Source organism: Melospiza melodia, chromosome 3 (assembly GCF_035770615.1).
Source record: "Melospiza melodia melodia isolate bMelMel2 chromosome 3, bMelMel2.pri, whole genome shotgun sequence".
NCBI classification, from domain to species: Eukaryota; Metazoa; Chordata; class Aves; order Passeriformes; family Passerellidae; genus Melospiza; species Melospiza melodia.
Window position 1 is genome coordinate 23,707,235 of NC_086196.1, and position 25,119 is coordinate 23,732,353.

The following is a 25,119-nucleotide window of genomic DNA, read 5'->3' on the forward strand; positions in this document are numbered from 1 at the left end:
GAAATTATTAATCATGAGTTTAAGAAACAAGTGGCACACTTGAACTCGCTCAGGCATGCAAAACAGAAGAACCTGGAAATACTGATAGCAAAGTTCAGAACAATGAAGAAAAGAACACATTTTCTTATTTGCAATTAGACCAAAAGGGGGAAACAGGACGATGGAGATTCAAATTATTCAGGTTAGATTACCAGTACAGCACTGTGCGTGTTTATAAATTAATACTTTACTTCTGCTTATATTTTTATAGATATTAGAAGTATTTTCCAAAGCCTCACAGGAAACTGACAGAAAAAACAAATCTGAACTCTAGCCCCCTAGCCATGAGACTGCTCTTACTTTTCCAGTGGGGGTTCAAACAATTGGACAACTGGAAGAAATGGACCATAATCAGCATGAAAAAAATCTGAGTTTAAATAATATTTTATATAGTTGGGACCAACACTTCTCTGATTATTTGGAAACCAAGTCAATTAACTTGAATGCATTTATTTTACTTTTGATATCAAGTTAATCAACAGCAAAGCACAGACCCAGCAGAACTTCTCACACGGTTGGTGCTACATCATGGTATTAACAATTATGGCTGTGGACTGGGAAAACAACCTGAAACCCTCCTGTTGAGAGAAAATAATAAGAAGTCTTGTGCAAGCTTAAAGAAAAGCTGACTATTAAAACTTCCAGGGCTCTAGCCTTTTCAGAAAAAAAACTTCCTCTTGAAAAAGCAGAAAAGCATTGCCATCCAAACCACCAGAAGACCTTGAAATACAAAAACACAGGTAAAGCTATTTATTTTCTCCCTTGGCTTCAGCCAGAACAATAATTTACTGCTGTCACTGGGGTGTCTAAAAATCAAGGTTCAAAATCTTGTAATTACATGTAGTATAAACAGATTTTAATTTCTTCAGGAAAAAAAACTTTAAGAGAAAAAACCCCTATGTTTCCAACTCTTTGATGACAAAGGCAGTCTTCCAAATAAGCATCATTTAAACCCTATGCCTGTAGAAAAATTGTTCCTCTGCCTTTACTGTTGCTATTCATAGTTCTCTAAGCAGCTACTAGTCCTGACCAGATGACTGTAACAAATCCAAACACTTCTGGCAGAGGCATGTTTATTATTTTCCAATATGACTGCCCGCCAAGTTTCCCTGTCCAGGATTTTTTTTTTTAAATAAAGGAACTATGTGAGCCAAACTTTGTCAGGGACTATCCTTCAAGCAGTTCTTTCAGGAAGTGGAAGTGCACTATCATATATGCAGACTTACACTTGAATATGGTTCAAAAACATTAGGAGACACAGCACAGTCAAAACTTCAATTTTCAGAGCACAAAATGCTATCCTGTGAATCTTGAAAATCACTTATCAATACAGAATCCTCAATATTGTGCTTAGCACATGATAAAAAAAGCCTAAACTTTAATGAAAAGGGTCTTCTTTAATTCTCCTCAAAATGTAATCTTTTAACAAAACTTTCTCTTTAGTGACTTTCCAAAACACATATTCTACAACGTCTTGTGTCCAGTCTTTTGCTCATTAGGTTGCTGTACAAATCTGCACACAATAGTATGGCATAAAGGCACAGATCTTATGAGGAATTCTTAGAAGCACTGGTGCATATCATTATCTTAAATGATGGTCTAGTGATTAAAATACCTAGTGGCATGAAAAGGAGGATGAATTCCACTTCAAATCTACCACGACCTTGTACAAAAGTCATTCAATCCCTCAGATTTGATTCTACATCTGTAATAACCAAATTAATAATTGATTAAATATCTTAAAGCACAAAGTCATTCACTAACCACATACATGGCATTCAGAGAAAAAAAGCAGTCACATAATTTATATGTGACAAACACTCAAAACCCACTCTTTGTAGGAGCTGAATTAAAAGAAAGTCAAATGCCTTTGCAAAGATTCTGCACATTACTCTCATCTTTAAACCTGAACGTAATCCTAGAAGGCCACCTTGAAGGAAATATCTTGCAAGAGCTTAATCCAATTGAAAATAACTCTAATATGTAAATGTACAAAGTAATGACCAAATAACAGCAATACTGCTTAAATGGGCTTTGATATGGTAAATACTTTGAATTATCTTGCTATTACCAAGTTATCAAGTCCTGATGTATAAAATTCTGTTTTGGATGTAAACTGGGGAGCTGTGGGGGAGACAAAAACCTTAAGATATGACTGCATGAAAAATAGCAATCACTTCAAAATTATGGTCAAAAGGAACTAAAAACCTCGTACACAAATCACAGATGAGACTGTGGGTTCTACTTATGTGCTCCTACAAAAAGTAACTACCCTTGACAATTATGCATTAAAAAACCCCACAGGACTCCAATTACTGGTTCTAAATAAAAACATCTGCAGCACAGTTCTATTAAAAGAACCAATCAAACAAAAAAACGGTAAGAACGGAATTCCTAGAGATAGCCAGAAACATATTAGTTTTATAGGAACTGTGATTCTTATATACTACTGAAAAATAAAGTCTTGATGTTATTATATAACATCAAGACTTTATTTTTCAGTAATATATAAGAATCAGTAGTATAACATCAAGACTTTATTTTTCAGTAGTATATAAGACTAATTTGTCAGTACCTGTTATATACAGTACAGTATATAACTGTACTGACAAATTTCCTTGCACCCAAGTGATGAATTGTCCATTGAAATTTTGAGGTCTCACGTATTAAGAAACTGTTTTAAAACAAAGAAAGATCTAACACATGGTTTCTTACAACAGTGGTGTGTTAACAAAAAAAAGTCTGCTAATGTGACATTTTGGACACATTGATTCTGTTATTGTGGCTGCCACTCTTCAATAGCTGGGGATCAAGAACTCCATTAACAAACAATTACAGAACATAAATATTTGTCTCCCCACTGAAAAAGGTGCAAGCCATTTCTAAATAGATATTAATTATAATCATAATCCACTGCATTTTATTCTCCTTTCACTTAATAGAAATTATGAGTCTTAATTCAATCCAAAATTTCTTTTGTTTCACTTTACTTCTCTGGAAAAGATCGCTCCATTTTCATCACATTCTTTACTAATAGTAGAAAACATCTGTTCGCCTTTTTTTTTATTAACACTTTTTTTAACTGCTTGAGCAAATTCTAATACAAAATAGAACAATTCCAACCATCACTATCCTTCTTTGGACTAAAGCCTTTTGTCTGTGAATGGGCCTATGCAGAAATACCACTAAACCTCATGAGAGGTGATCTTTAAAAGCCTTTTTAAAGCTAAACACTTCAACATACAGCTTGGTAATGAGAGAAAATTATGTCCAGTTGCAACTGAGCTTATTTTAAAATGGGACTGAAATTCCTGAATAGCAAAAGAGCTTTTGACCCCACTGTGCAACCACAAAAATGGTCAAAGAGCAACAATTTTCACTACAGATGTGAGGTGTGCTTCATGACTTCAGAACTAAACTTGAACTAACTCATAAAAGCAGAAATCACCTCAGGCCAGATTTACCTCTGAGTTAGGGATGAGTGTATACAGAAGCTATTTGCCAGAAAAACAGTTGGCACCTCGTCCTTTCACATGGCTAGTCTCCAATGGCAATTTGGACATTTCCTTGCTCTAAAAGTTGCAGCTACTAGAACATACCTCAATTTTTAAAAATCCACTTTACTCCTTGGTACTTTCTAAAGATTTTACACAAGAGCTACAAGGAAAAATAAACACTTTACTTTAAAAAGTAGCTGATTAGTACTCAAATAGTAATAACAACTAGGACTTGATTGTTTATTCCTTGGCTGGAACGCTGGAAAGAATTTCTGGAATTGCAATTAAGGTTCAATTCACTATAACTATGGAAAGCACAACATGCCTTCTTTTTCACCAGTACTCTAGGTTTCACAGAAAGAAGTAGCAAAGTTGCACTGAGAGATTCTGGGTGGCACCAGAGACAGAAATATTTAAGAATATTTAGAAAATCAACACGCACACAAAAAAAAGAACTGCTGTCACTTCCATAGAAGTTAACGAGAAGTAATTTCTTTTATATCGATGACATTATCATCCTTAATTAAAAATTTCATCCTTGAACTGATTGTTAAACAATGCTTTCCCAAACATTTGAATTTTCCCTAAAAAAACCTGTACTAACAAATGAAAGACACACTTTGAAGTATAATGACATGGGACTGCTGTCATATCCAATCACTCTGGTATTGACACAAAGATTTAGCAGACACATTTCCCTATCACATATTCCTTCTCTACTCTTCTGAAAACTCTAAGAAAATGAAGGGCATCAATACAACAGCTGGAGAATTTTCCAAATACTATTTAAATGCAAAAAAAAAAAATCGAAAGCTTAGTCATATCTAATTTAAACATAAAAATTTTTGTTCCAAACTGTATCATAACATTTGTAACTGCTAGACCAGGTTCTACACAGTCAAAAAGACTATGGTTCTGGCTATGCACTTAAATACAATTAAGAGATACTGAAGAGCTAGGGTTATATTCAGAGTAGCAGAATAGATCTAATTCCATTACATCTAGTTACATTAAGGAATGACTGGTATCTATGATAGTTACATTAAGGAATGGCTGGTATCTGTAACAGATCATTTCACATTTGAAGAAATAAAGAAACCATTTTAATATGGACAAAAACACTTTAGATGGAAAAAAGTTGAGATTCCTTCATGAATGCAGGTGGAATGGACTTCTAATTCCCCAAGAGTTATTTTTTTCCTCTTTTTTCTTCATCTGTTTCTCCTCCTGTAATCCTCACAGGAATATGCCACCTCTAAGTACTAGAAGTATCCTGTTTTACTGTACTGATGAACCCAAACAGCACATTTCTGCAAAGCTTCAGTGGGTGCAGTAATTCAGCACACAGCCAGTAGAAAATTATCTGCCTTTCTCAGTTACTCATTACAGCATCAATATGCAGCTCACAAAACACTCTGAAGCTGTAAGTTATTTTCAGCTCTAGAACAGTTGAAACCTCAATTACACTGTGCTAACAATGAACCAAATTACTTGAGGACAACAGATTGAGTCTACCTCCATCAAAAAAACAGAATACCAAAAACACCCCCGCAAAAGCCTCTTCAGCTCAGCAAGCATACTGAGTAAGTCCTTTCCCCTCTCTTGCCTCTTCCCTGCAATTCTAAGTGATTTCTTAGTTTAAAAGCACTAAAAAATAATATTACCTGACCACTCACTTGTCATAACACAAGCCAAATAAAATCAGAAGGCTTCAGAAAGCAACATTTATTCAGTGTGATGATTACTGTATCAAATTCTGGGACGAAGAAATTCTGGTTCAATACTGCACACAATAAAACATTTAAATCATTAACCGAATATAGAAGAAATTAAATGCAAACCACTGGATTGGAAACTCATCAAGTTATCTGATGTAGAGATTGAACTGTATGATCAAGTTTAAAGTTCCAACTGATGGCTTCTGCAAAGCAGCTGTAACAACAGACAAGTTTTGTACTACTGTTTTAAATATTCCATGTGCTTCTCCTGACCCTTGTATGCCAAATTATGAATCTTCAGACAATAAAAGAACTACCATGCAATCTTAAGTCACTAGGTTTTCTCCTAAATCAGTTTCTTACTCAAGTTTCTCTGGCCAACTCCACTCTGATCTACTGTTATTTTTCCACCACCATTTTATCTCCACAACTTTATTGCCAAACTCATAAGCTTCAGCCTCTCACCATAACATGATCTGCTGTCAAAATACCAAATCCCTAGTAATTAGGGTACTACAAGTAAAAAATGCAGTCACTCATCCTTTAAAAAGTAAAATTCAAACATCCACTGAAATTAATGGCTTACTGTGAGTCAGATGACTACAGAAGCCAAATTACTACTAATAATAAAACACTGCATTGCTAGTGGTTTCCATTAGAGAACAACATTCTGAAAAAGCCAAAGACTAACCTGGAAAGAACAAGATATTGCTACAGTTTTCTTACAATAAATCAAGCTTACACAAGAGAAGTAAGATTCTTATGGAAGTAACTGAGTAACATAACAAGCAAACAGGCTACAAGAAGCCCATTGGCACCAAAGAAGAGATGATCAGGTTGAAGAAATGTGTTGTTTTTCACAGCATTTGTGTTTTGTTCTGTTTCTGAAACCTGCCACATATGCACCTAACATTATGCAGGCCCACCTATCTTTCTCAGCCAGCAAGAGATGCATTTTCTTGTGCACTCATTACTGCAAAGTCTGGTTTCAAGTCTGGCTGGTTTTAGTTTATTTCTATTGATATACTGGGAAGATGAACACCAGATATTTATTTGTTTTATTTACATTCTCCCTTAACCAAAAACTAATTCAAATTTTCATGAAAGTAGACAATACAAAAGGTGTTTACAAACTGTACAGTGCTGATGAGAATACTGTAGCTCTGCACTATGTTCTACACCTCTTGGAGAGTTCTCAGTCAGGAGTACTTTGTTTTTCTCTCTTCTCTCACTGCACAGAGCAATAAACCTCATGCAGCATCTCATGTACCTTCAGCCACGAGTTCACAGATAAATTTCAGGGGACGAGTCAGCCTCATGAGCCAAAGCAAGCAAATCCAAAAGGGAGCAGCTTTAGATAACTGGTCCCTGTTACTGCAACTCCAACATCAATATTTTCCACAGTCCTAGCTCTCAGCACCCTCCTTCCTCCCACCTCCCCTACCCCCCAGTTCACCTCACATGCTCTACATACTGCTTTATGATCCCAGTCTTCTTTTCAACACATCCTACCCTTCCCTTGTTTTTCCATTCAGGATATCCCTCCTACAAAATTCCACTTCAAACTAATGACTAACAATATTGCCATGCCATCTGTTTTTATAACATACCACTCTTTCCACACCTTTTAATGCTCCATTTATAAAGAACATAACTCTTCTGGAGTGAGGACTACTCCACTATCATCTGCACCCTGCCTAAAACGACTGGTTTTGATTCTTAAATCTTTCATCTTTAATATAGCAGTGGTTTAAAATGACTATTTATTTCCTTGATTAGATTTCGAACTGCTGGCATAAGAACACAAATTCACCAAAAGCTGACATGCTGGCACAATCTGTAAATGCTTAGCAGCACTTTATTCTGTTCTTTCCATCTATCTGAAAGTGTGTTGATGGGGTTCTTCTGGGGTTTTTTGGCTTTTCTTGTTGTGGGTTTTTTGGGGTTTTTTAATGCATCAGACTGAAACCAGGAATCTGTACTGTAAAGACACTAAATTAATCCCTGCATGGGAATAGCAGGTTTACAAATGCACATTGCAATGCACAATTCCTCAAGAACAGTACATCAAAAAAACCACCACCAACAAAAAAACAGAACCCAAAAAACCGTAAGAAACCAGAACAAGGAAGGACCTGAAATAACGTGACATAAATGTACAACATCTGTCACTCTTCTGAAGTATGAAAAATATGGGACAATTTAAAACTGTATTTCCAATACAGAACACCTTTTTAGTCACATGATGACTTATATACAGTTATTTTACAAAATTCTGTTGTTTTCCATCAGGTAAAACATACCATCAAAACCCAGAAAATCCAGATCCAGGATTTATTACTTTTACACAGCCACAGCATACCCAAGATATCTTATGGAAATTGTGTAAATGTTATGAAACCAACCTTTCTGCAATCAGAATTGAGATGCAGTGCTTATACTTTCACCTCAGAGGATGGCATATTAAAAAAAAGAAGGGGTTACAAGACATGTACTGGAGATCACTAAAACAGATTTGACTGTTATGCAGCAAGGAGAGTAATGAAACTTCAAAGGGTGGAGAAGCAGCCTTGCAATAATGGATCACAGAGGCCAGTCATTTTTGGTGTACTTTAGAGGTCAAAACTGAGGCCAACGCTGTTTAACATCTTCATTAAGGACCCACACATTGAACAGGTGCACCTCAGCAAGTTTGTAGATGATAAAATCTGGAGCAGTGCCTGATACACCAGAGGGTCGTGCTGACATTCATAACAGGCTGAAGAAATAGGCAGAACTTCATGGAGCCCCAAAAGGAGAAATGAAAAGTCTTAACGTGGGGAGGGGCTGGAGGCAGACTGTCTGGAAAGCAGCTCTGATGGAAAGGACCCTGGGTCCTGAATTGAACAAGCAGCCACAAAGAAGGCCAAAGAGTGTCCTGAGCAGCATTAGGAACAGTAACACCAGCAGGTCGAGGAGCATGATGCTTCTCCTCTACTCAGCACTGGTGAGATGCATCCTGGAGTGCTAGCTTCAGGTCTGGGTATTCCAGCACTAGACATGGACATACTGGAGTCAGGCCATAAAGATAATTAAGGGCTGGGAACACTGGACATACAAGGGAAAGCTGAGTAGGTCAGGATTTTGTAGCTTCAGGAAGAGAAGGTGGGAAGATCTTATTGATATATTATTGATCCGGTATAAATGCCGGATAGGAAGCACTAAAGAAGAGTGAGTCTGACTTCTCAGTGGCACCCAATGAATGGACAAGAGGCAATGAGCACAAACTGAAACACAAGAAACTTTTAAAAAAGTCTGGTGGTTTTCTTTATTTGTTTGGTGTGCTGTGAACGTGGTCAAACACTCTAAGTCACTCAGATTGTGGCATTTTCATCCTTGGAGCTGGTCTAGAGAGTCCTGCTTTGTGCAGGGTGCTTGGACTAACTAGACAATCTCTAGAGATGTCCCTTCTGACATGAACATTAATCTGAGAGTGAAAACATACTTCTACTGTAAGAAATATATAAACAGATAACCCCCCAGTAAAGATGGCTAAGGGTCAGTTGGACAAAGCCAATTCAAAAAGCTCAAACATTCAAATATTTGATACCATAGATTCATTTTACCTCAGCATAAGGATCTGCCTGTAATCTCTTCTAATTTCCTACAGACAGCAAAACAGGTTTCACTGCCTACAAATGTGAATGCCACAAATCCATTTGCTTACTGGTCAATGGACAAAGACATACAAAAACATAAAGAATGATTCATCAAGTATTTAGTAACATTTTAGCTAGCTTAAATACGTAACTTTTCAAAAGAAAATACAGAAGCTTCTGTATCAAAAACTCCAGAAAATAGCCTCTTCATCTGGTTAATAAGCATAAGGGTGGTAGAAATAAAAATTTGTTCATTATTGATCTGAAGGCAGTACCTGCCAACATGAGGACTGAATCAGTTTCCAATTCCCACTGCTTCATAAGATCTGTGCTATGCAGAAACCCACCTAGGTAGTTTCGAACACAAAATGAAAGACTCATTATACATCTCATTATACAAAACTCGGAAAACTTCTATTGTAAACCTTCCCTGAGGTGTAATGTCAGGTATTATGGATTAGGTGCAACATTCCAGAGTCCTTTCAATATTCATACTGAGTACCACATGTTGATATTGCACCTAAAATAGGACATACAGCTTTTCTGTAGTAAACACTGGCTTAGTCAGCAAACAGCACAGAGGCACAACCTGAATATAAATAAGCAGGGCTGCTCCTACTTTTTCTCTAATTTTTAGGAAAAAAACATGTCACTAAGGGACAAACACAACTTAGGTGTCTGTAATGAATATCCTCTCTTTTCTTCTTTCCAAATCTTAATCAGTTCTCACCAACAGCACCAAAATCTTCCAGTAACTTTCACAGCCGTAGGGCAATCAGCTCAAAGACAGCCAGCTACCTGGCAACCTTTCCACACCGCTGGGATGCAACTGTGCTTACCTGGACACACAAACAGGCTGCACAGAGCACCTGGATACTCACTACTGACAAGAGTAATCTCTGTAATCACAGAATGGCTGAGGTTAGAAGGGACCTCTGGAGGTCACCTGGACCAAATTCCCTGCTATTCCCACGTAGAGCTGGCTGCCCAGGACCACATCCCAAGAACATTTAAGTGCCTCCAAGGATGATGACTCCACAACCTGAAACCAGAGAAAGTATGCACATACACACAAAAATAACATGACATGAACTCATAAACATGCAGTCAACATGACAGACTGCAAATATATGAGTTGGGGAAGAAGTTATCCAAAATGGCTGTCTGCATACTGATCACAGGAAGGCTGCAACATACAGACATCAAATGGTTCCTTAATAAGCCATATGGTTCAGCCCAGCCAGCAAGTGTGAGGTTTTATTTAAATGCCCTGCCAAAAAACACACAAACTTCTGCATACCTTATAACTCCCCTGTAATAAAAAGCAGCTCTTGAAAGAAAAGAGCCTTAACAAACATGCATGAATGAAGCCTATGCAAGAAGTGATGTTTCAGACAGTCCCTGTATCTGGTACAAACTTTTCTGGTATTTGTTTAGTTTCTTGTATATTTTAGGCTCTATTCTCAGTCTTAACTATATCACTGGCAGAAAAATACTGCCTGTTTGCAAGCACACATACTCGATTATATAACTCAAAAAAACCTTTTTAAATTGTTACACAATTGTAACATATAGGGGCAAATATCCAGGAAAAGGCAAAGAAGCAAGTCCATCAGTTGTCACCTCAACATTCAGTGATGACAGACCAGGAGGCTGAGATACTGGCTTTTCAATAGCTGGAGATAACAGTCTTTATAAGGCATAATTAAAGAAGAAAAAATTTTTCAACTGCCAATTTTCCTGAGATTTTGAGGAGCAGGTCTTCTGTGACATGAGATCGAATCTTCAGTGATACAGTCCAATCATTATCAAAAATTTCAGCTGCTTTATTTGTGAGATAGAACATGGACTATAAATCTTTCAGTATGAGTGCTCATACTGCCTCCTTCCAAATGGTTATATATGTTCACCACCATGCTTCTCAGAGGTCTGCTGCACACAGAGGTCAATCAAGTCAACCAAGGGTAAAGGACAAAACCAAGGTAATGACAAGAGTTAGTAGAAGAGGGTATTATTAAATGATCAATACTGGAACTCTGAATATGAGAGACTGAGAAGAAATTGATAGCATGGTATTATCACACCTGCTTCTTTCTTTCAGAGATTTATCTCATCTACTCAGACTGCAAAAATTACTAAGCAGGAGCTGTTTCTCACTGAGTGTTTACACATCATCTCATTCTGCCAACCTCAGTTGTGATATGCATGTGCTTCTCTGGTAAAATTAAGAGAGACAACTATTTTCAGACTAGTGTGCTATTTTGAGGAGGTTCGTTTTACACACTGAAAAAGAATATATTCCAACCAGCAGCCTAAAAGTGTCCTTAAGAAGTATATAACAGAACTGGAAATTACAGCTGAGATAGATAAGCTCCTGGTCTACTTCCAGGGACACTAATCATAAAAACCAATCCCAGATTCAATATAGATGCAACTACTTTGTGGGACACTTTGAAGTCTGCAGTTGATCGAGTTTTAAGTGTGTAGGGTCAGTTATGTATGTATTTTTTCCACTGAATTACAACAGCACAAAAATATTCAGTGAATTGACCAAGAGGTACTCTACAATAGGAAGCACAATACTGGTTATGAACCAGTATCTGGATTCTATTTAGAACATGAATTTTGTCACAGTATTTAAAAGTTTATTTAAGAGACAGAATTTTAGCAAGTTGTATATAGACAAGTGTGAAATTGGCTACTTAAGTTCCATGCTAGTGAAGTATAAGTTTATTCAGGCAGTTTATAAGTTTATTCTCAGTTTATTCAGGCAGCCTTTCATGCTCAAACAACTCAGCAGGCAATCTATACAAAGTATGTAACAAATGCCTCTTAAAAAAAACCCAAAAAACCAACCAAAAAAAACCCCCAAAACAAAACAACAAACCAAAACCAACAACAAAAAAAAAAAACAAACCAGAAGGTTCTTAAAAAACCCAACCAAACACAACAGCCCCACCACAACCTGACAATTTAGAAAACATATCCTTTTAATACATGAGGCAATTTTTCAACAGTACTTCAAAAGTATAAGAAGCCTGTCAGTGCAAGATGCAGAAATGTTAAGCTGGAAGTGAAGCTACACTGTACAACACAAAAATCTTTTAGGCTATGCTGTAGCCCACAGAATAACCCTTCACCAAGAGTTGTATGCTGCTATGTTTTGGGAAAGGGTGTGAAAAGGTAAAGCAAAGGCACAAGCATCGCCACAATGGCTACATCCTATTTGCATCTTCTCACTGTGAAGGCACAGAAGAAAGTGGAAGTGTTATCAAGAAGTAGTACCTGCCTCTGGGAAATGGAATACACAAAGTGGCAGCAACTGGAATGATGTTCCTCTGTGAACACTGAACTAAGGAAGCTACAGGCAATGACCACTGTGGGGGCCAGGGTCTGAAATAGTAGTGAAAATGGGAGAGGAAAAGTTCATCATGAGCTGAGCGTAGAAAGCAGCAAGATCCTGCAGTGAGTTCAGTCCTTCTCAAATGAGCAATAACAGAGTACAGAAAGGCACAGACACTGGATGGGATCAGATATACAGCCTGGCCAGGTCAGTGAAGGGGGAAAGGGGAGGGGGAAGAACAGAAAAAAGAAGATAAGCAGGCCCCTTCACTGAGTCATACCAGAGCTACTGCTGCTGGACAGGAGCCAGATTTTAGCTGGAGCTTTTGCCTCTGCTTTTCTTCCCCCCTCTCAGAAAACCAAGAAGTGAAAGCACCAAACTTAGATGTCTACCTGAAATACATTAAGATTTTGCTGACTGTAAGCTCCTACACTATGTTACATTTAGCCTCAGAAAAACTTGTAATCAAAAGTATGCAAAAGTAACTTAAAAACATCCTTTTTTTGACTGGGTTTTTATGCTGCCCTGAGTAAGATTCTTTCTTGGATCAGTGATTTCATAATGTAAAATACAAAACTCCTCCAAACAAGACAAATACATAAAGTGGCAGTTGAGGATAGCACTTGCATTACTCCTCAAATTACACATTGCTCTTTCCTACGTAAATTCCTAATCTGCCTTCTCCAAAGACCCTCCTGTCAACAGAACACACATTTCTCAGCCTAACACCCTTCAAAAGCAATTTTAAAATGTGCACCTATATTTGTAAAATTTATCACATATCAGCCTCAAATCACACTCACATCAAAATGATTTTTTTCCTAACATTTCAGCTATCTGTTTGACAATACTCATTATCACACACCAACAGCTATCTCCTATGTGGTTTATGAGTAGTATCCTCAGCTACTTGTGCTTGTTACATGAAGTGCTAATTTAGCAACCTCAGCTTGCTTATTAATGCCTCTCCTAAAATGACACCCAGTTCATCTAGTCTCCCTGATTTTTTTATGAATGGATTTACAGCTTGGTTCTTTCTGCAGTTGAATAAGCACCTGACAGAAACACTCAACTAAGAATTTATGTACATGTTCTGAAGTGGTCAGTGAAATCTTGAGGACAGACTCCAAGAGCTTGAAATAGCCAAGAGCTAGCAGGAAACAGAACAAAGCTTTAATACCCCCATACACCACAAGAGACCTCATAGTAAACTAATCTTCACTGTACCAGCTAAATGGAAGCAACTTGAGACAGCAATCTTCTTCTGAGATCACCTAAATTTAATATAAATTTGGAATGAGGCATAGGGTGACTTACAGTGCTTGATTTGCAAATGGAATTAAATTCCACATACATTTTCAGAGGAATAAAAATAATACAGACATGGCATCCAGTCACTAGTGGGATTCCGTAGGGCTCCATCCTTAGCCCAGCTCTCTTCAACATCTTCATTAACAACTTGGATAAAGGATTTGAAGGAATACTAAGTAACTTTGTCGCAGCACTCAATTGGGAGGAGCTGCTGACTCTCTCAAGGGCACACAGGCCCTGCAGAAAGACCTAGATAAATCACTGAGATGGGCAACCATCAATCACATGAGGTTTAAGAAGGTCAAGTGCTGGACTCTGCACCAGGGATGGAGCAAGCCTGGGTTTGTCTCTAGATCAGGGAACAAGATGCTGGAGAGCAGCACTGCAGGAAGGGACCTGGGGGTTTGGAACAACAGCAACTCGAACAAGAGTCGCTAGGCTATCAGAGAGCACCCAAAGGAGGGCCACAGGGATGGTGAAGGGTCCTGATGGGAAGCCTCATGGGGAGCAGCTGAGGTCTGCTTTGTCTGCTCAGCCTGGAGGAGACCTCACTGCAGTCCTACAATTCCTCATGAAGGAGATGCAGGCACAGATCTCTTCACTCTCATGACAGGACTCGAGGAAACGGCGTGAAGCTGCGTCGAGGAAAATTTAGGTTTGATATCAGGAAAAAGATTTTTCCTTGCACAGGAACAGGCTCCCCAAGGAAGTGGTCATAGCACCAAGCCTCACAGAGTTCAAGGAGAATTTGGACAACACTCTCAGGCACATGGCGTGACTCTTGGCATGTCTTGCACAGGGCCTGGAGTTGGATCCTGATAGGTCCCTTCCAACTCAGCATATTCCATATTCAATGACTAAGATCTATGGAATAACCTCTTCCCGAACAAAACTAAAAACATACATGACTTTTATGATTAGAGATATGTCTTACCTTAAATATATCTCTTTTGAAGCTATAAATTCAGGTACTTACATGGTTGCAAAAATCTTAGGATTCAGATTAGCAATAGGAATGACAATTCAAGAATTGACAATACAACTAACAGCAATACACTAAAAGAAAAATAAATTTTCATTAAGATTTCACTCTAAACAACAGGTCTTGCAATTTTTCAGCCTTTTCCTATTTTTACAAAGAGCATTTACAAAAGTAATAGCTAGCAGACCATACTGCCTGAGAATAGAATGTGACTTTGTTTCATACTTGAGCATTACCTAATGAATTAAAACCTACTGCTTTTATGTAAAAGCAGCCATATTATGAGACTCCCTTAGAGATACAAATACGGGTGTATCAGATAATATCTATGCCCTTGTACAATTAAGCACGAATTCAACACTGCTTTCATTGTATTACCACCATGGCAGTGTTGCAGCATTTCTGAAATTATGCTTTTGTCCACGTCACTATGTCAACAGACATGCCAGTCTGCTTAACCAGCTAAAATTGAATTAAATGGCTCAACCAGCTCACTTCACCTTTTGCTACTGTAATCAGAATTTTACTCTTTATTTCACAAAATAACAGAATATAGCAGGCAGATCTTTGGGCTGAAACAAAATTTTGATTCCTCATCTTTCAAGCTCTTATTATGCAAAGATGTAGGACATCAAGACAGAATTTGTACAGCCTTACCAAATAAAAGAAGATTTCTTCCTCAAAAGACATAAAGAAGTTGTCAAATGTTATTGCCAGCAGAGTCCATTCTAGAAGCTGATCCTTTCATTACTTTTAATTAAAAGTCTGGCTTTTTCCTCCCCCAACCACAAGCCACTTTCATTTTATAGATTGTACCAGTAAACCTCTACAAATTAATTGTTGAGTTCTGGCTTACACGAAAGCCTTCAAAGGTAACACTGGCAATCCCTGTCATTCACACACCTCGCTGAGTGCAGTCCCTCCACAAGATGGGGCAGAGAGCACAGGTGGGTGCCTGCAGGACCACTGTCCTCAGCTGCTGGTGGACACAGGGATACAGCAGTGCCAGATGTTTGACTTTCTGAACATCTGCACAAGCCACTGCCACATACCAATCAAACCCCCCTCGCTCAGCAGGTGACATTTGGAGTCTGTTCTGACCCTGACTCCCAATTACCTGCACAGCTTGGGCACTCAGCTATAAACACACCAAGAGTTGTGCAAAGTTAATCACGCTGGAGGTGGAGCAGCCCCTACAGCCATAATAGGCTGCTACCATGGAGGCAACAAGGCAGCAGAGCACCTTTCCTGGAGGCAAGGCACACACATTAAACCCAGTGAGAAAGGGTTATTCCCACCCAGACCAACTCCAGGGAAGAAAAGCATCACATTCCCTGTAAGCCAAACAATAAGGACATCCCATTGTCTCAGACAGTATGCTAGAAGTTGTTTTCACTATTTCTTTTTCCTCAAAGAAAATGTGATTGTAGATGTAAGTGATTACACTTTGTTTTAAATTTCAGCTCTCAAGAAATAACCTGAGAATCACTGTCAGAGTAATTCTGACAATGAGTGCTTAGGTCCAACACCTCTGAAGAGAGAGAAATACATTTTTCTGCTTTCCTAAAGAGGAAAAAAACCCCAAAAAACAATGCAGAGATGCAGTAAGAAGCTCATGAAGCTTAATAGCAAACATTACTAAAGGTACAATACATTAAAAAAAATATAAAAGTTCAAAAAGGAAATAAATGGGATACACAAGTAATACTGCTTTTGCAGACTCTAGTGAATTGTTTTCTCTAACGAAGTCAAATTAGAAACACTTCTATTATGCAAACTGACATTAAAGTTTATGTTTGGGGAAGCCAGGGATTTCCTACCGTATTCCTAATAGCTGGACAACTAAACTACTTCACTGTTTACTTTATGATGCCACATTCATGATATGGCATAGCCTAAACATTTTCTTAAAAGAAAATAAGCCTTAATGAGTTAACCACACGCATGCACAAAAATCCTGCTACCTGCCAACAACCTCAGGCTCTACATTTTTTAATCATGAAATAGTTACTCCTGCCATTACATAAATATTATTACATAATATCTCCTTTGTACGCAGAATTAGAGCTACAATAAGATAGGTCCCACTATTTCAATATTTTATCTATTAATCCCACTCATTCACTTAATAATTTGGAGCTGTAGTTGCATCAGAACACAACAGCTTGAATATGTCACGTTCCTTTGTGCTTAAACAGAGAAGACAGTTAATTCTGGATTAAAAAAAAAAAAAAAACAAACCAAACAATAAACAAGCCGACAAAAAAGACAACAAAAATAGCTGCTCTACTATAATAACTGCCTGAAGGGAAAAACACCTCTGCTGTGCTCTTTCATTACATGTTTTTTGTCTTGCCTAAGATTTAATGTATGTGCATGAATAGATAATTTTCAACATGTCAGTCAATAAAATATGCAGAAATACCTTAATTCCCAAGGTCAGCATTACACAGCATAAGTGTAAAGAGATCACAACCAATGATGCTTACTTACTACGCCTAATATCTCAAAAGCGAAGGGTTTTTCCAATTTTATATTTAACGTACGGGCAAACTACAATACATACTAAATGAATTTTTCTAAGTATTTAATTTGTTCGAAATTTGCTCTGACAACGTATTTGTTTGTATTGGTCAGAAACACGTCTGAGCCGTGGGACGGCTGTAGGCACAAGGCCACAGGGCGAAGAGGCAGCGGAGAAGCGGCATGTGACATTCGGCAGTCTCGGGGGGCAACATGTGGCCGGCGCTCAGGACGCCGCTCTGCAGTGCAGCACCGGTGCCTCGGGCCGTGCGCGCTCCGTGCCGCCACACGAGCGCCGAGTCCCCGCGTCCCAAGTGCCGCACAAGTCCCGCTTGTGCCGCGCTCGGCGCCTTCCCCCCGTCCGCCCGCCCGCCCGCAGCGACAGCTCACGGCAAGGGCAGGAGAGCGGCACGGGCCGGCCCCGGTGTTTGCACAGCTGCGCCGCTCTCCCGGGGCAGCCCCGCACAAAGCCCCGGCGGCCCCGCAGCCCCCACCGCCGCCGGGCGGGCGCGGCGCGGCACCCGGGGCAGGTCCCCGCTGCCGGCCGCTGCCCCGCCGTCCCCGCCGGCAGGTGAGACGCGCCGCAGCGGCGGCGCCGGGCGCGGAGGGGGGGGCGCGACCCAGCCACAAAGAGCGGGAGCGGGGTGGGCGGCGGCGGGGCCGGCGCCAGCGCGACCCGCGGCGCCGCAGCGGGGGGACGTCCCCGCCCGCCCGTCGGTGGCGGCGGCGAGGGTCGTCCCTTACCTGCAGGGGTGGCGCCGAAGACTCTCACGACGGGCACCCGTTTGGCCGGGGCCTCTCGGAAGCGGGACTGGCAGGGGTCCAGGCCGGGCAGCGGGCTGCCCATGTAGTAGTCGGCAGTCACGATCCGCACTGAGAACATGTTTGTTCGCCGCCGCCGCCGAGGCACCAGCACAGCACCGAGCGAGCGAGCGCGGAGCGAGCGCGGAGCCCGCACGGCTCCCCCCGCCCGCCGCCGCCGCAGCAGCGAGCGCGCGCGCGAGCGCAACACTCCCCGCGCCTGCCGCTCCTGCCCGCCCGCCCGCGGGAGCGCGCGCAGTCCCGCACGCGCCTTGTCTGTGTCTCCGCTCCCCCGCCCCCCCGTCCCCGCCTGGTGCCGCCGCTCTGGGCGCGTGCGCGGCGGCGCGCCCCCCGCGCGCTCCTACAGCCCGTGCGGCCGCGCGCCCCTCAGGGACAGCGCGGGCTCGTGCCCCGCGGACGCCCCGGCGGCGACGGCGGCGCCCCGGCCCCGGGCTGCAGCTGCTGTTGCCATGATGATGTCGTCACGGATGCAACCACTGGGGGAACGGGCACGGGGGTGGATGGGCCATGTGTTGGGGCGGAGAGGGGTTCAACGAGCGGAGGAGGTGTCCGTCACTCCCCGGCACACACACGGTCTCTCCCCCCCACCCTTCGGTTGGGCTCGGCAGGCGGGGCGCGAGCGCGCGTGGGAGCGGGGGAAAAAAATCTTTCTCTCGCCTCCCCTGGTGGCGACGGAGGAGGCAGGGAGGGACAGAGGGACGGCCTCGGTGATTCGGCGATCGGCCGCGCGGGCTGAGGGTGAGGCTGCGGAATCCCGAGCCGCGGATGGGGCGGGAGAGGCAGCGCTGCGGGGACACGACGGGGTTAAGCTGGGTCGACCGCCATTTTGAATGGCAGGGAGGTGAGTCTCCCCACGCCGCAGGGGCCGGCCAAAGAAAACCCCAAACCCTAAGAAGATGAGGGCGAGGAGGGGGACGGGACCGGGAGGAAGGGGTGGAGCGGCCGCGCTCCCGCCGGCGCCCGCGCGCTCTCGAGCTGTGACGGTGAGCGCGCGCGGCGCGGGAGCGGGGCGGGGCCGCGGCTGCGGAGGGACGGCGGCGATTGGCGGCGGGGCCGGGCGCGCGGAGGGGGCGGGGCGGGCGGGGCCGGGCCGGGCGCGCTGCGGCGGAGCGGCGGGGGCGGGGTCGCGGCCCCGCGCCCCTGCGGGCGGCTCGGCCCTGAGGCGGCCGCGTCCCCCCGGCCCCGCTGCTCCCGCTGCCCCTGCTCCTCCGCCTCCTCTGCCCTGCAGGAGAGCTTACTGTGCGGCTTGCAGCGCTCTCGTGCAGGCTTTTATTGAAAGCCGTAAAACAGGCTTGACTTTAGGTTGAGGAGCTGAAAAAAACGTTGATTTTAGGTTTAAGATTCCTGTTGCAGTCTCTTTGTCTGAGAGCTGCGGGTCCGCGGGTAAAAACCCCAAACCATAGCAAATATCCAGAGTTGGCGGTGTGGGAGTTGAGCCGGTTAAAAGGCCAAATGCTCTCACATGCACTCAGAGGGATGCTGCTACATGTGCGTGCAGCACTGGATGATACGAGACATGCACAAATCTATAAAACCTGACAAACGTCCAATATGTAGAACACATGTTTCGCATTTCGCTTACATGTGTTTCGGGTTTAGATTTGAACAAAAGACAGGTCAGGCAGTTGCTACCCTTCATTTTTTCATTGTAATGAACAGGAAGCTTGCCTGTCTACTCAGGGGTAACTGGTTTCCTACTCTTTCTTTGTAAGCTGTTTATTTTCTCTAGCTCACATCTGTTTTCCTCCTTAAACTCATTTTTATGTGACCAGAAAAAGAAAATCCAACTACCTAGTCATCAAGCAATCTTGTGTCACAGAAGTGGTTGAAATAGGGTTGAAATGCAAACTATTTTCATTGTATCTAAAGAATAACTGAGCTACAACTTTAATTTTTGACAGTTGTTTACATTTGCAAAGCTAATATTTGGAAAACCTTTGGAACTGCAAAAATACTGTTATGAATGCTTAGATTTCACAAAGGCTAATAAATCACTAGGAGCTTGCTGGTGGGGCTTGTTAACAAACACCATCTCTAACTATTGTTATTTGAATACATTTTGTACTGGTCCCTCACTACTCCATTTCCTCAGTTTTCCATAGAACTTTGGTAGGGACGGTAACAGTTCTTGTGTTACTCCATTCCATGCTCTGTTTACTCTCTGTTCACATGGTCTTCTTAACTTGCTGAGCATTGTGTCTTCCCCCCACTGTGTATTTCACTGACAGTTTAATGCCTTTGAACCCTGGCAGATGTGGTCTGGTGCCTGCAAGAGCTGAGGGTAGGTCAGCAGTTCTCCTCTTTGCTGGGGAGGAGCAGTCCTGCTGTATTCTGTTGTCATTGCTCAGGCAGGAGAACATGATGGTGGATCTGCCCCTCAGTGGCGTTGGTGAATAAACTGAGACATTTGAGCCACTGGTGGATTCTGGTTTCTCCCGAATGAGGTGGTGTGTGAGATGTAGCACGAGTTCATACCTGGGAGTCCTGCTGAAGAGGAATCAGGCAACTGAAGAGTTGCCTGCAGTAGAATAGTATAGAAAGCTGAAATAACTAACTTCTTAGAAGCATAAAGCAGGATTTGCTAACGCATGTCATGCAGAGTATTCCATTTAAAATGACAACGTTTGTTATGTTGTTTATTAAATCAGGGAGAACCATGCTTTGAAATCAGAAAGAGCAATTGATGCCTAACCTAGAGCCAGTTTCTTGTTCATATGAGTTATTAATTTGATTTCTGAAAATGTTGAATGTTACTCTTGGGAAAAAAAAAAAGAAAGTGGCTTTCCTTTTTGATGTAAATAGTGTAATCCACATGTACATTAAACCTGTGCAGACACTTTTGTGGAACTTGCACGCTTTCTGAGTGGTGCCTTTTCAGTTTCCAGTGGTTTCCTGCAGCTCACTTCTGCTTTCAGTTTTGTCTTGCAGTCAAGTCAGTAGGTTTGTCTGCAGGGTTGCATCAAGGTAAGACTGAGTCAGCACTGTCACAGGAGGTCCCCTGCCCTACTCCTCATTTGAATAGCTGCGCAAGAAACTTGGCTTGGAAACTGAGCCAGGTAAAAGCAGTCCCACTAAGAAATATGGGTTAGTTTTAACCTCCATCAGGTCCTTGATGTGCTTCATTATGTAGGGGTGTGAAAGGCTGTGCTTGCACAGAAGAGGAGGCAGTGCAGGGACTGAGATTGAGCAGCAAGAATAAAGAGAGCACTTCTTCCAGAAAGCTTGGCTTGTGGTAGTTTTAAGTTGCTGAAGTCTGAAAATTGGTTTAACCCTTTCAATAGATGACAGACACAAAGCCTGTTTCTGGATTTCCTACATTTCAATTTGTGTGTCAGTATTTGGTTTTAGTCGTTTTATGTGTTGTTCACTCACATGTGTGTATGCATGTATGATATATAAATTTTCTTGTAGTTTACACTTCATTACCTTAAAATGCTGCTGTCCTAGGGTGTCAGTAATTGTAAAAGGAAATATCCTGGTCAGACAGCACTACCACTCATTTTTTCTCCAAACACTGTGTTCTCTCTCTTAAGGTTTCATGCCGTTTTCTGTTATAAAGCAAGTCACCCCCTTTCTCTGTTCCTCCAGTTGCTAAGCAGCAGCTGTTCTCCCCATTAGCCAGCCAAGTATTTGCATGAAAGTAATCACTCTTGAATATATAACTGGTCCTAATCATGCACAGCTAAACAGCTGTACAATCAAAATTTGAGTATTAATAATATTACTTATCAGCATAACTGATGACTGTCTTTTAAGTCAGAATTTCTCCAAAGAGTAAAATCAATAAAGGTTTGCCCTGTTTTTTTAAACAAAAGACATATCAGTTTTTATTTTGTTTAATGCTTACTGTGTAGCTACTTTAAAAAACTGGTCACAAAATGATATCTGCAGTTCGCAAAAAATTATAAATACAAATATAAGCAGAAACAGAATCATCTAGTGACTATACATGATGGAGGCCCAGGGAAAATCCACTATTTATAGTAGCAGAGTGCAACAAAATGTGCTGATAAGAGTTTAGACTATGACACAAAGGTAAAATTTCCAGCAGTACATCTTAAGTTCAAAACCCACTTAGTCAGCCATGTTTGAGTTCCTATTGATTTCAAGGATGTTCAGTATTTATGAGGTCTGTGATCTGGAATCTTGGAGTGCTCTCTCAGTCAGGGGTTTTATCTAAGCTGTGATTTCAAAATGAGAGCTGAGGGTGGCTCATATTCTCAGGTGCTGTTTTTCCAGGTGACAGAAACACGGTTTCTGCAGGGAGTAAATCTAGACACATGGATGGAGTTATATGTGGTCCATTCAGTTGGTATCCCAGCCTGGACAGTCAGACTGCCTGCATTGCACAGGAAGGTTATTTCCCAGTGTGTCCCCACTGACTGAGTGAATGCTGAAGATCTAAATCTTCACACTGAAATAAATACATGGTGCTATGCTGTATAGTTCTGGCCTGCCAAATGTGTCCTTGCTTTGTCATGTGTGACAGTCCATAGTCTTGTTAGACTCTAAGGCTCCATACACACCCAGGGCAAGAAGTCCTCACATGAGGGTTCTGACAAGCCTTGCTTATGCTCCAGGTAGTTGAGCCCACTAAAGCAGAATTTTAAGCAATACCACACATGCCATCAGACCAGCTGAAAGACAATTACTCTCTGGATGTTATCAGATAAAAATCTATAGACTGTATGTGGACAGCAAGGGATTGAGCTACCTGTGCATACCAAACTGCCTCAGAGTGGCTCTTAGGATGTTGAAATAATTGGTAGGGGTAGCAGTGTTTTGGAAAGAACACTTAAGATCCTAATTAATGAGGTGTATTTGTTTGTTTGTCTGTTTCAATTCTCAGTTACTGGCTACAGGCTAGGCAGTAGGCTCTGAAGTGTAGTCAGTGGCATTACCATCAGTGTCTTGTCACTAGAAACCTGATGGGAAAATGAAACCAGCTCTCAATTATAAAAATATTAGAAGTATCAAAAAAGTCTTTTAGCAAAGACTCTTAATAAACCTGTCAGGGCAAGAACAGTGCCATGTGATTGGAAAGTCACCAGTGTGGTTGAAGGAGAGCCCATGGGCATTGTATGGGACATAGGAAACAAATTATAATATAGGGTGTGCAAAGGCATAGAAATAAAAAAAAAAAAGAGATATATTTTTGGTGTAGTAACATTAGATTCTGTTGGGGTAACTGTAATTTTTAATAAAATAATTATTTGACAAAATTAAGTCAATTTCACAAAATCATCAAGGCTGAAAGAGACCTTCAAGATCAGCTAGTCCAACTGTCATCCAAGCACCACCATAAAAAGATTCAGTATAGTGTCATATGAGAAAAGACAGAAGATGCATAACGTAAAGAATTGCTGATGAGAAGTTCTGATGGATTGTTTTGAGAGAAGGACTATAAAATTGGATGCTGGCTGCAGGTGGAGTCTGCCCATTTAATGTCTTTAGTGCAGTCCTAGTTAGCTTATAACTAAAAGTTGCTAATGACTTTAAATTTGAAGGAGAATAGCATATCAAACAAGATCTGGAACTTTGGAGTTAAGAAAGAAAAAAAATATTTAACACAAAGAACACTCTCAATGTAGAATGATTAGACATAAATTAGAAATGAACTTTCCAAGAAAGTAAGTTTCTATCCAATGGATGAATGGATTTCTTCTCTCAGTGAAAGCAACAGGGCAGAGCATTTCAGTGAATTTTAATATGGAGATTGACGAGGTTATGGAAAAGGTTATATGATGTTTGCTGTTATTGCACACGACTGCACCTGATTATCTAAATTCTAGAAGGACTGCATGTAGATCCCTGAACATTTCAATAATGGGTTCCCCTAATCAATACAGACAATTTAGCCATTAGGATAAATGAGTTCTCATCATCATTGTACTAAATACTTTGTATACCATGAAGATGGTACAGCTTTCTGTTTCAGAAAATCTGGACAGCAGTGTAAAAGGCAACCCTCCTACAACATGCATTGTGTCCTTATGTGTATGTTCCTATCTGTAAGTGAGTTGTATGTACAAACTCACATACATAATCTTTATATGAAAGTACAAATTACCTTTGACCATTTTTGTTTCCTGGGTTGTATTTGCATTTAGCAACTCATGTTTCAAACAGTTTTCATTGAAAGTTATCCTTTTCTTTGTTGTTTTTTTTTTTTAATAATGATTTTTTTTTAATATTTTCAGGTCTCGCTGTTGCCCTGTATCAGAAAAACCTGCCACCGAATGTGCCTACAGGAAAATGCATAAGTATTCAAGAAAATTATATAAATTGAAATGTAAAAATTAATAAAGAATTACATGTGTAACAATGTAGAACTATGCCACTTTTTGAAAAAATTGAGAAAGTGTAGTTAATTGAGAAGCAGCACATGCATCATGTAAGAGGAGTGCCAGTAAACACTTAATTGTAAAGGTGAGGTTTGCTGGCAGAATTCTACATGTCAAGAAGTGATTGAGGTTCCCTTCCATGCTTGGAAAATGACCTATTGTCAAGAGTGAAATAATTATATGATTTTTTAAGGAATTCAGTTTAGTATAACAAGAACACACATTGTTGGGAAGCAGTTAACAGTATAGCACTAAGTGACCTTCAGAGATTGCTTATATGACAGTGAGAATTTCGTAGATTAAATTTGATTAAGATGAACTGATTAAGTCTTAAATAATTGAGGAATAGTGCTAGAGTTGTTGGCATTGCTGAACCAGCATAATTTAAAAACCTTCTGTTTGTTACTTTGTACTAATGACTGTAAAAGTTGGAAGTGGACTCACAAGAGAAAGCAGTGTGTAATGACATATAACATTTGAGCACTAGTATTATTTTGGGAAATGGTATGTTCAACAGATTTACTAGCAAGTAGTGGAGTATACAAGAAAATTGGTTGAGCATTTGAATACCTTTTTGTAAAAAATCAAAGTAATAGGTTTATTTCTACAAGAGAGCTGCCAATCCCTCCATACTCCAAAATTTTTATTCTGCACAATGCAGCTCAGGTAGATGCTTGTAAGAATTTCTTTTAAACAAGAAAGTGAAACATAATTTTTCATATTCTAGTTCTGATGAATAGCTGAAGCATTTAGTTGAAAGTCTCCATTGAGAAATATGTCTGGTGTGAAGACAGTTAGCCCAAATAGTTCAAATAATAAGTAATTAAAAGGATGTCATAATGGAAAATTTTCAAGTGCTATAACTGCCAAAAGCCCTATCATTCTTCTATAACTTGTGTAGC

The 25,119-nt window shown here is 40.9% G+C and overlaps 1 protein-coding gene and 1 long non-coding RNA gene across 3 annotated transcripts in view; one reads left to right on the plus strand and one right to left on the minus strand.

Annotated features, from left to right (window-relative positions):
- Positions 1–17,968, minus strand: part of REV3L (REV3 like, DNA directed polymerase zeta catalytic subunit) — a 112,575-nt gene extending 94,607 nt beyond the window's left edge. Inside the window, exon 1 of one of the 2 annotated variants that reach the window (XM_063151016.1) lies at positions 17,796–17,968. In XM_063151016.1, the coding sequence (XP_063007086.1) occupies positions 17,796–17,934 (139 nt within the window). In that variant the 5' untranslated portion in view covers positions 17,935–17,968. The remainder of the gene's footprint in view (positions 1–17,795) is intronic. The other variant, XM_063151015.1, reaches the window with a different exon arrangement.
- Positions 17,969–18,446: 478 nt separating this feature from the next.
- Positions 18,447–24,198, plus strand: LOC134416687 (uncharacterized). Its single transcript, XR_010027327.1, has 2 exons — positions 18,447–18,714; positions 24,074–24,198. It is a non-coding gene; the product is annotated as an uncharacterized LOC134416687 (long non-coding RNA).
- The last annotated feature ends 921 nt before the right edge of the window (positions 24,199–25,119 follow it).